This window comes from Centropristis striata, chromosome 23 (assembly GCF_030273125.1).
Source record: "Centropristis striata isolate RG_2023a ecotype Rhode Island chromosome 23, C.striata_1.0, whole genome shotgun sequence".
Classification (NCBI taxonomy): domain Eukaryota; kingdom Metazoa; phylum Chordata; class Actinopteri; order Perciformes; family Serranidae; genus Centropristis; species Centropristis striata.
This window is the reverse complement of record NC_081539.1, coordinates 26820542-26834431: the sequence shown is the minus strand read 5'-3', so window position 1 is coordinate 26834431 and position 13890 is coordinate 26820542. Positions and strand designations below refer to the sequence as shown.

At 38.2% G+C, this 13890-nt stretch overlaps 1 protein-coding gene across 1 annotated transcript; it reads left to right on the top strand.

The window, feature by feature from the left end:
- The first annotated feature begins 3859 nt into the window (after positions 1-3859).
- LOC131961857 (holocytochrome c-type synthase) lies at positions 3860-13780 on the top strand. Its single transcript, XM_059326767.1, has 8 exons — positions 3860-3977; positions 6829-6943; positions 7060-7107; positions 7876-8006; positions 8746-8894; positions 10257-10376; positions 10576-10662; positions 11358-13780. Exons 2-8 carry the CDS (start codon positions 6835-6837, stop codon positions 11554-11556), a joined length of 843 nt encoding a protein of 280 aa, XP_059182750.1. The 5' UTR covers positions 3860-3977; positions 6829-6834; the 3' UTR covers positions 11557-13780.
- Positions 13781-13890: the final 110 nt, after the last annotated feature.

The following is a 13890-nucleotide window of genomic DNA, read 5'->3' as shown; positions in this document are numbered from 1 at the left end:
ATAATAATAATAATAATAATAAAGAAAGGTACATACATTGGTCATGCAGAGAATATGAAGTACATAAAGTCTGTGTATTCACTGATGATGATAAAAAAAAAACATCATATAGTTTATATTAAAAATGAAGGTTATACATTCATCAGGCTGTCATAATATTGAAGAAATAGTTCATTTTTTCGTCTTTTACAATAGAAGAAACATTTACATTTACTATCCATAAACTTAGATAGCATTGCATTGCAAGGGTAGATTTTGTGTAAAATGTTAAAGTGTATTTCTTTAATCTTATTAGAGATGCAAAATGTATAAGGCAGTAACCATGCTTTCTTCAACATCACAAAGATCTACTGTATGAGATTCTATTCATGTTATCTAAATTAACAGAACAAGGGAAAAATATTGTATTTATGTGGTCTCAGCCAATCCCAGGAAATGAAAAAGCAGACAAGTTGACGAAGGAGGCAGTAAAAAGGGAAGATGTAGAAATAAGGGTCAAACTTTCAAAATCAGAGGGAAAAAGCATAATTTGGAGGGAATTAGGGAAAATGGCAACAGTACTGGGATGGAGAAACTAAGGGAAGGCACCTGTAGTGATGTGCCAATGAAGCCTCATGAACCATTTTCTGTATTTTTTAAGCCCACTAGATGGCGCACTTGGTTTAAAGAAAAAGGCTTTGCAATGGAAATTGAATGTGCTTTCAGGTCTTTGGTGAACAGAGTGCGCCATCTAGTGGGCTCAGAAAATAAAGAAAATGGTTCATGAGGCTTCATTCGCCCATCACTAGGCACCTGCATAACATCCAGAACTCAATAGGAAGAACGGTAAACAGAGGAAACATCAGGAAAGAACAAATGACTTTGAGCAGAATGAGAATTGAGCATAGTAAGCTCAATAGCAGCCTATTCATAATAGGGAAACATCCAAAAGGAAACTCATATATATATATATATATATATATATATATATATATATATATATATAAATATGAAATAGAAAGGAGAATTATGATGGCTGAACTTCAGAGGAAATGTCGAATATCAATCAGTATCAAAGACATTTTGGAATATGGAGATAAAGCTGAAGGGAGGAAGGTGATCTTCCGGTTTTTGACAGAGACGGGACTAGTCAATAGACTGTGAGCAAGACTGGTTTAACCATATGGGCAACTAGGGCACAAACAAAATATCTGGTTATCTCTCGCTTATATGTTAAACTGTACATCGGAGCCATTGCTCAAAAATGAATTTTGAGGTGATTTCTGGGTGATTTCTGTTTAAAATGAGCTGAGGACCAAAATGCTACTTGGTTCTAGATTCTTGATTTTTGTTTGTGTCTTGTCTTCCTCTGTGATGCCTCTATCAATTCAATAATTTTGTGCTGCTGGGAATAGATGTTGTTAAATAAATATTGGATGCTTTGAAAGTGGTTGCTTTCTTATTTTTTTGTGAAAATTGAGGCACTTCCTTCCCTAACTCCTTTTCTATCTTTTTGTTCGGTGTCCTTGAGTGCCAAGAAAGGCGCTTTCCAAATAAAATGTATTATTATTATTATTATTATTATTATTATCTATGTAGTGGGTCAATTTTGCCAGATTATACTGATATACTGATGTGTTTTGTTTTCATAACATCATATGTGAGTGAGTGGCCTTGACAAGAGGACATCATGGTGCATTTGTAGTTTAGAGTGTTTGTACATCTGTACATGAAAATGCACTTGATGACAGTTAGTTATTGATGTATTGAGTATATTAACTGTATATTACTGTAATTTATTCTGATTATGGTGATTCTGGGGTCGTGATGATGGCCCTTGAATATTGTTGCCCAGGTTACACTGCCCTACAAAGTCTGACTGCAGTAACAAAGTAAACATTAACTCTTTCAGTTTGTCTGTTTTATATTGTTATTAAGTTTTAGATTTAAATTTTGCTTTATTTCAGAGAAATAATTATATAAAAATTGCACTAACTACAAAATCCAACTCAAAACCGAATTTAAACTTAAAACCAAAGCAGACCGCAGTAAGTTCACTTACCACAGTCTGCTTTTGATATAGGCCTATACACAAATTTATTAATTATAATTTTCTTCTTTGTGTTGAATAGTGAAGACAAGAATAATAGACATTCTAAGTTTATTTGATAGGGAAATTATTATCTATATTACTTATAGTGATGAAGTAAAAAAGTAAGATAAATTTATATTCAGACTAAAATATAACATTACTTTATAACATTAAGTCTAAAATACACAACTCTTTGAGTAAAATTATTAAACACTTTTAAATGCACTTATAACAAAATCAATTTGGAAATGGTTATGAGCTAAAAATATAATAATATATATATAAAAGCTGAAAGAAGACAACAACATTGTTGTTACTGTTTTTTTTATTTTTTTTGTTGCATTGCTGCAAAATGTTATCATAGTAATGCAAAACCAGAGTGCAGTAACTAAATTTTTGGGGTCAAATGTCAAATAAATCATCATGATTTTTTAGCATGAAAAATTACATCATCAATACATGTAGAAATAAGTGCCATATTACTAATCTACATGTAACCCATTTGGCTGGCCAGTTAAAAACATTTAAAAAAAACTTTAAATCAGTTTTTCTCAGTTTTACTCTTTGCGTAGTTACTGCAGTTAGACTTTGTAGGGCAGTACAGTAAAGTGTTAATCTGGCCCTGACTGTGACTAAAAACAAGCCAGGGGAAGAAGAAGTAATGACTGTTTAAATCCTGAAGGAGGCAGTAATGCAACACAAGGATGCCAACTGCCATAAAACCCCAAAGAAGAAGAAGAAGAAGAAGTAGAAATGAATTGGCGGACAAATGTGCAAAGGAAGCAACAAAAAGGATTAATATTGATATCGGGGTTCCATTTAGTAAAACAGAAGTGAAAACTATAATCAAGTGCAAATTGAAAGAAAGGTGGCAAAAGCAGTGGGAAGAAGAGAGAAAAGGAAGGTGGTTATATAGAATTCAAAGAAAAGTAGGTGTGATGAGAAGCGTGGGGAGAACACGAAAAGAGGAAACAATAATATCCAGATTAAGATTGGGTCATACAGCATTAAACAGTACACTATTTAAAATGGGAAAACACAATTCGGGAAGATGTCAATATTGTAATGAAGAAGAAAATTTAGAACATGTGATGCTTTATTGTCAGAAGTATGATCAGGAGAGAAGGGAACTGATATTGAACCTTAAAGGAATTAAGTTGAACTTTGATTTACGGGATCTTTTACAAAGAAGTTCAGAGGAGAAATGTTTTTCCTTTTTGTTACAGTATCTTAGGAGAACAAGATTAATAGAGAGAATATAATTTATGTACTTTCCCTTTTTAAAAAAAAATTAATTAATTAATTTATTTTTATTATTATTATTATTTTATTATTATTTAGTTAAACTCAGGAAGGTGTAAAGTCCCGGTCCACACTCCATATCAGTAGGTGGCGGTAATACACCAAAAAGTTTTACAAAGTCGACTTTGTAGGGCAGTACAGTAAAGTGTTAATCTGGCCCTGACTGTGACTAAAAACAAGTCAGGGGAAGAAGAAGTAATGACTGTTTAAATCCTGAAGGAGGCAGTAATGCAACACAAGGATGCCAACCGCCATAAAACCCCAAAGAAGAAGAAGAAGAAGAAGAAGTAGTAGTTATTGCAAAGATCAGACAATGTCAGTAAAACATGTACGGAAATACCTGAGGGAAACAGGGCTAATGGAGAGGATTTAGTTTTTTTTTTTGTTTTTTTGTTTTGTTTGTTGTTTTCTTTTATTTCCTGCTAATCTAATGATCCACACTCCAATCCGGTAGGTGGCGGCAATGCACCTATAAGTTGGATGCCAGCCGCCAATTAAAAGAAGAAGAAGAAGAAGTAGTAGTTGTGCAACTCCTCCTGGGTAACAGTGTGTGTCCTGCACGTTGACATTGGGACTGTAACCAACACAGCTGACTCTCTCACAGGTTAGTGTGGTATTTCTGTCTCTCTATTATGTGTCAGCGCCCTGCTATACACTTCAATGTTATTCTGTTCGTTCTGTGTTTAAACGGAGTTAAAATAAAAACTATTCATCCAACATATCGCCACAGTTAGCATAGCTGCTATGTAGTGTGGCTAACGGTAAATGTAAGGAACAACGTCAGCAGCTACTTTACCACATAACCAAACTGCTTTACAATATCGTTTCACTATTATTTTCATTCTATGTGATTTTCGGGAGACATGTGAGAGGTGTGAATACTGGCAGCAGGCCGTTAGCTAGCGTTAGAGGAGCTACATGAGCTAGCAGCTTTAGCTTGTACTAAGGCTTGGAGGCTAACGATCACCCTGAGGTTATTCAAGGATAACTAACGTCAGCAGGCTCACATTAATAGTTAATGTTTAGTAGCAAAAGGATCAAAAATAACCTTACGACTTAACTGTTATACATGTATCATAACGTCTGCTACCCCATACACTGTTACTGTTTTAACTGATCGTATTATAAAATGTAGTTGTGCTCTGTGTAATAAACGCTGTGTGTCATTTAACCCTCCTGTCGTCCTCTCGGGTCAAATTGACCCAATCTGTTTTGACTATTCCTTCTTTCCTCCCTCCTCCTGCCTTCCTCTCTTCTTTCCTGCTTCCTTCGTTCTTTCCTTCCTCCTCTATCCTCCTTTCTTTCTTTCCTTCCTTTCCTCCCTCCTTCCCTTCTTTTCTTTCCTCCTTCCGCTATCTCCTTTACTTTCTCTCTTCTTTCCTTCCTCCTGATTTCCTCTCCTTTCCTCCTTCCTTCCTTCTTTCATCCCTCCCACCTCCATTCCTTCCTCTATCCTCCTTTCTTCTTCCCTCCCCCCCTTTCTTTCCCTTCTTTCTTTCTTTCTTTCTTTCTTTCTTTCTTTCTTTCTTTCTTTCCTTCCTCCTTCCTTTCTGCCCTCTTTTATTCCTGCCTCTCTCCTTTTCTTCCTCCTTCCTTCTTTATTTTTTCCTTCCTTTCTTCTCCTCCTCCGCTTTCTTTCCTCCATCCTCCTTCCTTTCTCTCTCCTTTCCATTCTTTCTCCTTTTCCTCCTCTCTTCTTTCCTTCCTCCATCCTTCTTTCCTTCCTTCCTTCTTTCCTCCATCCTTTGTTACTTCCCTTTGCGTCCTTCCCTCTTCTTCCTTCCTTGACCCGAGGACAACAGGAGGGTTAAGGGGGCACGTTCTAAACACACTCCTCGTCCTTCAAACGGATAACTTCTCTGAAATAACTGGCATTATAATCGTGGTTATAATAACTCAAACAGGTCTGTCAGGTGAGTAAAGATTTACTTGAAGCGCTTCCCTCTCTGCCCCCAACGATGTTCCTATAAGGGGCTGGGCACAATCAAAATCAAAATTACTTTATTTCATCATCATCAGAATTTTTATTGAGTAGGATAAACCCCTTGAGAGGAATCCTCTCGTTTTCGAGGGGGTCCTAAAGTACATTACAAAACAAAACACTCAACAATTTACAGACATACAACAACAAAGACAACAGGCATCAACACAAACATAACAAACAAAAAATGAACACAAGAATAAACACAACCTCTCAATGGCCACAAGTTGGCCATAACATTAGCCTAGTAAAACTGAAAGAAGTAACATAATATTATTGTAAATTGAAATTGCATTTTTAAAAATAAAAATAAATAAATAAATAGAAAAAAATGACATAATATTATGACGATCAATGATCGTATGTTTAAAGGAAGATTATTCCAGTCCGATGGCGCTTTGAACTTAAATGCTTTTTTACCAATTGTTTTGTTCACTGTAGGAATGAAAAAGAAATACTGAGATGAGTGTCGTAATTGATATGTTGAGGAATATGGAATCAAAAATTGTTGTAAATTATTTGTCCCAGAGGGTAAATTCAGTTAGCTCTGTTAGAATGAGACGGCCTGATGGAGGATCTTTTGAATGAGGAGCCGTCCACTGCTGTTTTTTTGGTCCATAAAGGTTTTGTGTAGCAGATGATCTGGGTATTTCAGGATGGCCTGGAACATGTTGACAGGTCATCTCTCCACCACCTCCTCCAGTGTGTCCAACCTGGCTCCAACCACAGAACCAGCTCTTTAGACCAGTCTGATCATCTCTGTGTGTGATGCTGCCTCCCCAGCAGACTGCAGCATAAAACAACACACTACCACCACAGACTGATAAAACATCTGCAGCATCTTACTACACATGTCCAGAGATCTGAGCTTCAAGAAGAAAAAGAGGCGGCTCTGCCCCTTTTTGTAGAGCGCGTGTGTGTTTAGGGACCAGTCCAACTTATTATCCAGGTAGACACCTAGATACTTGTAACTTGGCACCACCTCCATGTCCACCCCACAGATATTCACTCGTATCTTAATTCGACAATTCAGTGAAGAATGAAGATGTCGAACTCTGCCCTAACGAAAAGAATAAATTATCTAAAATCCCCACTTTGTATAGAGGGAGAGCAAAAACTGCTCAGTGTTGACCAATTATTCCTAAACATTTAATCCAAATGGCTATAATTGAATGGTTTGATTCTGCAAACTGTCTTTTTAATTTAGAAAAAGACTCTCTGCTGAAGAGGGGGCTTCAACCTGCAGAAATCTATGATCATTTCCTTAGTCTTTGAGGTGTTCAAGGACGTTTTTAATGTTGGACAAGATATTCTATTGTTGTTGTAAATACTTGAGAATGCGACTCTGTCCAGTCACTCAGACCTGCTTTCAGTGCTGCAGACTACATCCAGTTACTATACTGATATCAGCTATCCATACCAGTCCATCTGACTAAGTGTATTGACTGCTTTGTGTCTTGTTTATGTCTCACAGGGCAGGATGGGAGCCTCCTTGTCCACATATGCTGCTCCTACAGTCAAGGCAGAGGCCATGATGGCCACCCCTCCTCAGGGCTGCCCCATGCACCAGGAAGCCCAGCCTGTTAAAGGTACTGCTGTGGCAGCCATGATGCTGCTACCCACTATTATATAAAACTATACCATTTTAAACACTGGTTGTTAAAATTATGTAACATGTTTCAATTTGTTTGTCTGCTTGTTTTAGTGTCTCCACCTTCAGAGTGTCCCATGCATCAAGCTCAGCCTGTGAAAGGTATCAATGCCATGGAGGCCTTTGAATTTGTTTATAACATGCTTGTTCCACATTAGCAAATACATATTTCCAGAAACATTTTTCGATCAGTAACTGGTTATGTTTTTGTTTGTTTGTTTTAACAATGTTTTTTTTTATATAACAGAACATATACATCTACATACAAATATAAATCCCCCTCATACATTCACACAGACAGGTAAATTGTAATGAGCAATGACGATAAAAATAGTCATTCTAATAATAATAACTATTTATATAGCTTTCAAAAACGAGTAACAAGGTGCTGTACAACAGAAATAAAACATATCAAATACAATTAACTGACAACAACAAAATAAAACCACAAAAAGAATAACATTGGGCTTAAAAAATTTTAAATTTAAAATCCCAATTCTCAACAAGGTAATCATACAACGAAAATAAAAGGAAATTAAGAGAAGGCCAATCGATAAAAGTGAGTACATGATTAATTAGCAAAGAAGGACACAATTGAGTACCAAATACAAACAAACTCTTTCTGTTTATCTTTTACAACATATGTCAACCTCTCCAGTGTTATTGTAATTTATTGGCCTAGACACACAAATTCCTAAATCGGTCCTATGCTGTATTGGTTTAGTTTAAGTGGCTGGGGCTACAGCTCTCTGATTCTGCCTCTGAAACCTTACACAAGTTCATATTGTTGAAGTTATTGACAGTTCTAGGTTAATACTGGCAGAGTTTTGTACTTGCTATGCCTGAATTAGCTTCTCTTGTTTCCTGTAGTGTCTCCTCCAGCCGAGTGTCCCATGCACCAAGCACAACCAGGTCCAGCTCACCAGGACCGCGCCTATGAGTTTGTTCAATGTCCCATGAAAGGCGCAGAAGGCATGAGTGACATCGACCCAGCAAATATGGTACCTGCACCACTTTAGCATGGGAAAGGAGGGAGTGGGTGGTTGGAGAAAGGGAATGAATTAATGTGTGATCTCTATGTGAAGTGGACTGCAGTTCACAAGAAGTTTTGTGCCTTTCAGAGAGATGAGTTATGGGTACCATTTCTAATGCTGTGACTAGAGCAAGGTTTTAATAGTTTTGGATTTTTCATTAGTTTTAGTTTTAATTTCGTTGTCAGTTTTTGTTTTCAAATTCAGTTTGTTTTAATTAGTTTTTATTTTTTGGAAAATGCATAGTTTTAGTTTAGTTTTAGTTTTTTTTGTAATGGGGTATTTGTTGGGTGCCAGATTCAATAAGGTCACAATACATGTTGCCTTTATTTCATTTTATTATCCATCTCAGCTCCAATAAGTTTACAAAGGCATAAAACCAGATAGATGAAATGGATTTCATATCAACCAAAAAGGCTCTCGGCCAGGGGGCGGGATTATCATGACCAATTAAGATGTGTATCATTTAGTTATTTGATTTTAAGACTTCAAAACTCATTTAGTATTAAATGGCTCGGTTTCTAATTTTTTACAGTTTTTCATGAGAAATGTATGTCTGTTGCTATGTGATAATCATGTCCTTACCTTTTTAATTATTTTCTGCACTGTTGATTGAATTAGTTTTCTGAGTTAGTGTGCATTGAACTCTATTGTTCTGTGTTATTTGTGAATTGTGCTGTTGAACTGTCTTTACTTCCTGTGTATGCAGATGCCCCCTCCTAACCAAAAACCAGCTCCAGACCAGCCCTTTGAACTCCCCGTTGCCAGAGAGGAGTCCACCATTCCCCGTCACAACACAGACAAGAACTGGGTTTACCCATCGGAGCAAATGTTCTGGAACGCCATGCTGCGGAAAGGGTCAGTCCACACTGTAAGACTCATAACCAAACGTGTGCAGGAATGTAACTCAGATTCCAGCATCCCATAATACTCTAACAACTGTCCTTTACCCTGGTGTTAGCCTGCCAGCCCACATCCAAATCATACAGTCTCTTAATAATGTTAAAGCTCTGTTCAACACGCTCACATCAGAGCGTCCCAGTCTTAACACATCCACATGCAAATTTTGTGTCAGTCCCAGTGCTCCCTACGGGCAACAGGAAATGGTCATACTTTATACTTTGATGACCTCCTAGTAGATTAACCAGATCCTAAAATAAGGCAAGAAATGTTTGAAGACCTTGATGTTCTTATGTGAAACTCTTGAGTTTTTATTATTGTTCGCCATGAAACAGGAAGCTGTTTTCAAAGAGGCGAGGCATGCTTGGAAACTTTTTGTGTTTTGGTGTGGCACCACCTACAAACTTTCAATGAAACAGCCCCTGTACATGTTTTACATGTACAATATTTGTTCAGCATAGTTATAACTTCTGGACACAAAAAAAAAAATCTCTAAAACCACAGGCATTTGTTTTGGTCTGTGTTACTTCTGATCACCGAATCTCAAGACCCTCGTAGTTCTAAAATGCAAAGCTTTTGAGTTTTTGCGTAATAGTGATAACTATTAATCTGTTTGGACCATGAGACACTTTTGATATCTTGCACAGAGATTTTTCATCCAGCAGAGGGCAGTGCTGCCTTACTAACAACAGCAGATTATTGGAAAATAATCTGCTGCTGTCAGGTGGCGATAGTTATCTGAATATGTATTTTTTATGTGGCTTGAATTCCACAAAATGACATCAGACCCTTTAATTCAAGCTCATAAAAAAGGCTTTATTTTGCATTCAACAATAACAAATCAACCTGTTCCTATTCAAATCTGTACACAGTTTGATGCAAAGCTTCAAGGTTCTTTAACCAATCACTCATTTGATTTACTCTAATTGAACTGTTGCTCAGAGGCGTCTTTGTCTATGTCAGTATTTGAGTTGTCTGTTAGGATGTACCATATGTTCTCTACACACCAGACAAACCACTCATGCAAAAGAGAGCTACTGGAATCTGTAAAAACTGTACATGTTCTGTACTGTTCTTGTGTAAAGTGCGCAGAGATAAAAAAAAAAAAAACCCTGTCCAGGGTCTACCTCACCTCTCATCCAATGTAAACTGGGATTGGCTCCAGCCCCCCATGACCCGAGTTTTGATAAGTGGTTAAGGATAATAAATCAATGGCTCAGTGGTCGAATGCTTGGTCTGCGCAAACCATGAGCTTTATTGGTGTTAGATCACAGAGACTCTGGATTGGTTCTTTGTTTGATAATGCCGTTTGTGCCGCAGGTGGCGCTGGCGTGAAGATGACCTCGAAGCTCACGATATGACCAACATCATCAAAATCCACAACACGAACAACGAGCAAGCCTGGCAGGAGATTCTGAAATGGGAGGCTCTGCATGCAGGGTGAGTTTCCAAACTGTAGATCTGGCCTACAGGACAAAGCCTGCACAAGTCCAGTCATTTGAGGCAAATCTTCCATTGAAACAACAACAAATCAAATACCTTTTATTCTATAACCATCAAGATCAAACCAAGTATTCTATATATACTTATGATGTGCCTGTGCATCAAAGTGGTGACAGTAATTTGTGTGTTTTTGCAGTGAATGTCCATGTGGGCCAACGCTGAAGAGGTTTGGTGGGAAAGCCAAAGAGTTCTCTCCCAGGGCTCGGATCCGCCACTGGATGGGGTGAGCTCCTTCAAACTTTTTGTTTTTAAGACTTTAATCCACGACATAGATGTTCACCACAGAAATGCACTGCATTCTTGTTATTTGTGTGAGTCATTTCAAAATAAAACAGAGAAACATAATTTGTTTTTTTGGTTCAGAATCACTTAAGACTAAAAGCAGAGTGGCATACATGAGTCACTTTTTTGTTCTAAGTGCTGCTGGGTAGATGCGCCCAAATGAAATTCTGTGATGTCACAATTTTGCTCAGAAGAAATGACTCAGTTTTTTTTCCTCCCAGTCCCTTTTTGCTTTTTAGTAGTGATGGGTGAATGAAGCTTTGTGAACCATTTTCTTTATTTTCTGAGCCCACTAGATGGCGCACTCTGTTTGCCAAAGACCTGAAAGCACATTCAATGGTTCATGAGGCTTCATTGGCACATCACTGCTAAATAGTAGTGATGTGCCAATGAAGCCTCATGAACCATTTTCTGTATTTTCTAAGCCCACTAGATGGCGCACTTGGTTGAAAGAAAAAGGCTCAAGCAATGGTAATTGAATGTGCTTTCAGGTCTTTGGTGAACAGAGTGCGCCATCTAGTGGGCTCAGAAAATAAAGAAAATGGTTCATGAAGCTTCATTCGCCCATCACTACCATTTAGTTGTTTAAAAAGCATAATTAGTGGCAACTCCTCTGATGCTTCTTCTCCTCATTAGCTACGAGCTGCCTTTCGACCGCCACGACTGGATCATCGACCGGTGTGGGAAGGAGGTTCGCTACGTCATTGACTACTATGATGGTGAAATCAACAAAGAGAACTACCAGTTCTCCATCCTGGATGTACGCCCCGCCTTCGACTCTTTAGATGCCGTCTGGGACCGTATGAAGGTGGCCTGGTGGCGCTGGACTTCCTAAAAGACTAAAAGACACATGCACTCACACAAAGGTTACCGTATGAATACAAACACATACATGGACTGTGAAACTGGTGTTCCTTTATTCCTGTACAAGATGTTTGGTGCTGTGGATAAAAAACAAGACTGCTGAAGAAAAAGAAATGGACTCAGATGACATTAGTTTTAGCAGAAGCTAACCCAGTAGGTTGTATGACGCTTCATCTGCTTATCATATTGATTTCAGTGAAAAATATGGGGTTTGCATTGCAGTTCACTCTAGTGGAAGGGTTTGTCAAACAGGTCCCATGTTGCTCATCCTGCTATCACTCTGCTCTCCCCTCAGATCCAACACTCCACACGGTTAGGGGGAGCTAGTAGGTCAACAGTAGATATGAAGTGGTGTACATCATCTGAAACCTGAAGTTTAATTTAAGATGCAGCTCAGCACTGCGTATAAAGTTGTTCTGGTCATAAATCTGTTATATTAAAGATTTAAAGTGTATAAAGTTTTAGAACATTATGATATGAGTATATGTCTCATAATTCCTTTTCGTATTGCGTCTGCCACTTCGCCATAAGACAGATTTCGCAACGCCATCATGTTGGCGTCCTCAATCTGTGAGTTCACATTGCAATCCAGCATTGTGGAACGAAGTGGAAGTACATACACAATAACAAAACTGATGCTGGAAGAACTGCACATTGTACTGTTTCTCGTACGTACTCAAGCAAAGTTGGCAGGCCGGCTGTGGTTCAGTTGGTAGCCCAACTTGGTTCAATCAATCCCTGACCATGGCAGCCTACAGTTTGAAGTATCCTTGGGCAAGATACTGAACCCCAAATGGCTCGTTCATCAGTGTATGGATGAATTCCCAATGGTGGCAAGGGGCGCCGTTTAGGATAGCCTCTCTGCCACCAGTATGAATGTGTGTGAATGAGCTCAGTCTGTAGTCTAAAGCGCTTTGGATAAAGGCGCTAGTGATGTGCCAATGAAGCCTCATGAACCATTTTCTGTATTTTCTAAGCCCACTAGATGGCGCACTTGGTTTAAAGAAAAAGGCTCAAGCAATGGTAATTGAATGTGCTTTCAGGTCTTTGGTGAACAGAGTGCGCCATCTAGTGGGCTCAGAAAATAAAGAAAATGGTTGATGAAGCTTCATTCGCCCATCACTACTGGTTCCTACCTCTGAAGGCGGTACAGGGATCCTCCTCACTTGGCACCCCTTTTATGCCTCTGGGACATTCTGATTGAAGGCAAAACATCACCGTGGTGTAAGTATCACGGCTTAAAATGGCAGTCTGAAAAGGACTTATGTCGCAGCAATTTTGGGGGTTGATCCAATTGTTACACATTTAGTTCTAAATTTTGCATGTTTATTTATTGAGAATCAATAATGATCAAAAAATCCCTCTAAATTTGGATTTGAGGAACACCATAGAAAAATCTATGCTGTGATTAGGATTGAAAGACATAACCTCAGAAGGAAAAAAATAACTGGCTGAAAAGTCCAGTGAATGAGCTTTGGTACCTGGCTCACATGCACTGCACCGCTACAATAATGACCTTCAGCTTCCAGATTCTCAGACAGTGTGCAGGGAAGACTGTGTTATTACTGTTAGGATCATATATGTGGAATGGCATATTTTCTGGAGCAACATGAGGACTTTTTGTTTGTATGACATAACCACGATGACTGTAGCGGGTTATGGATGTTAGTCTTGTTTGACCTACAAGGTTTAAAGTTCTATATTTTTAAATGAGCCTTGATTTATCTTCTTTTTGTTGTGCTGACTTCGCCGTGACATCTTCAGTTTAATCATGCAGATGACTAGTTTATTTGGAGGTAAAAAATTAAGGCAACTGGCCAGACTGTGATATCACATTCTTGCAGCCTGCAAGAATAATATACTGTATTACTTTTTTCATTTTGGGCATAAAGTGTGAGTGCATATTTAACCTACAAGCTACATCACATGTACTTTACTTTACTCTGACATCATTTGACTGTAACTTTTCATCTGCAACTTCTTTAAAGCTGTCTGAATCGTGATTTTCAGCTTTGGTAGTACATCATTTTTGTTGAGTTGATATTTCAGTATTTTATTTATTGTTTGAGTGTAGACTTCTGTGTGCATAATCTTAATGCTTCCTTTCCAAAATTGTTCTTGTATGTAAAAATTCTTAACAATCTCTGGTGGTCAACTAAAGAATAAAGCTGGTCATCTTGTGCCTCTGAAAAATATTTTTTCTGTTCACTCACTACATGGCTCCACTTCAGACACAAGCATCAGTGAGGTCCAACACTGATGCAGGCTGATGGGGACCGGCTCCGGATCATCCTGCAGGTGCTGC

Bases quoted from the DNA above. Each gene is read 5' to 3' on its own strand.
- LOC131961857 (XM_059326767.1), top strand. From the start codon at position 6,835: ATGGGAGCCTCCTTGTCCACATATGCTGCTCCTACAGTCAAGGCAGAG. The intron at 8,895-10,256 runs GTCAGTCCACAC...TTTGTGCCGCAG, and splicing joins AACGCCATGCTGCGGAAAGG to GTGGCGCTGGCGTGAAGATG. The intron at 10,377-10,575 runs GTGAGTTTCCAA...GTGTTTTTGCAG, and splicing joins TGGGAGGCTCTGCATGCAGG to TGAATGTCCATGTGGGCCAA.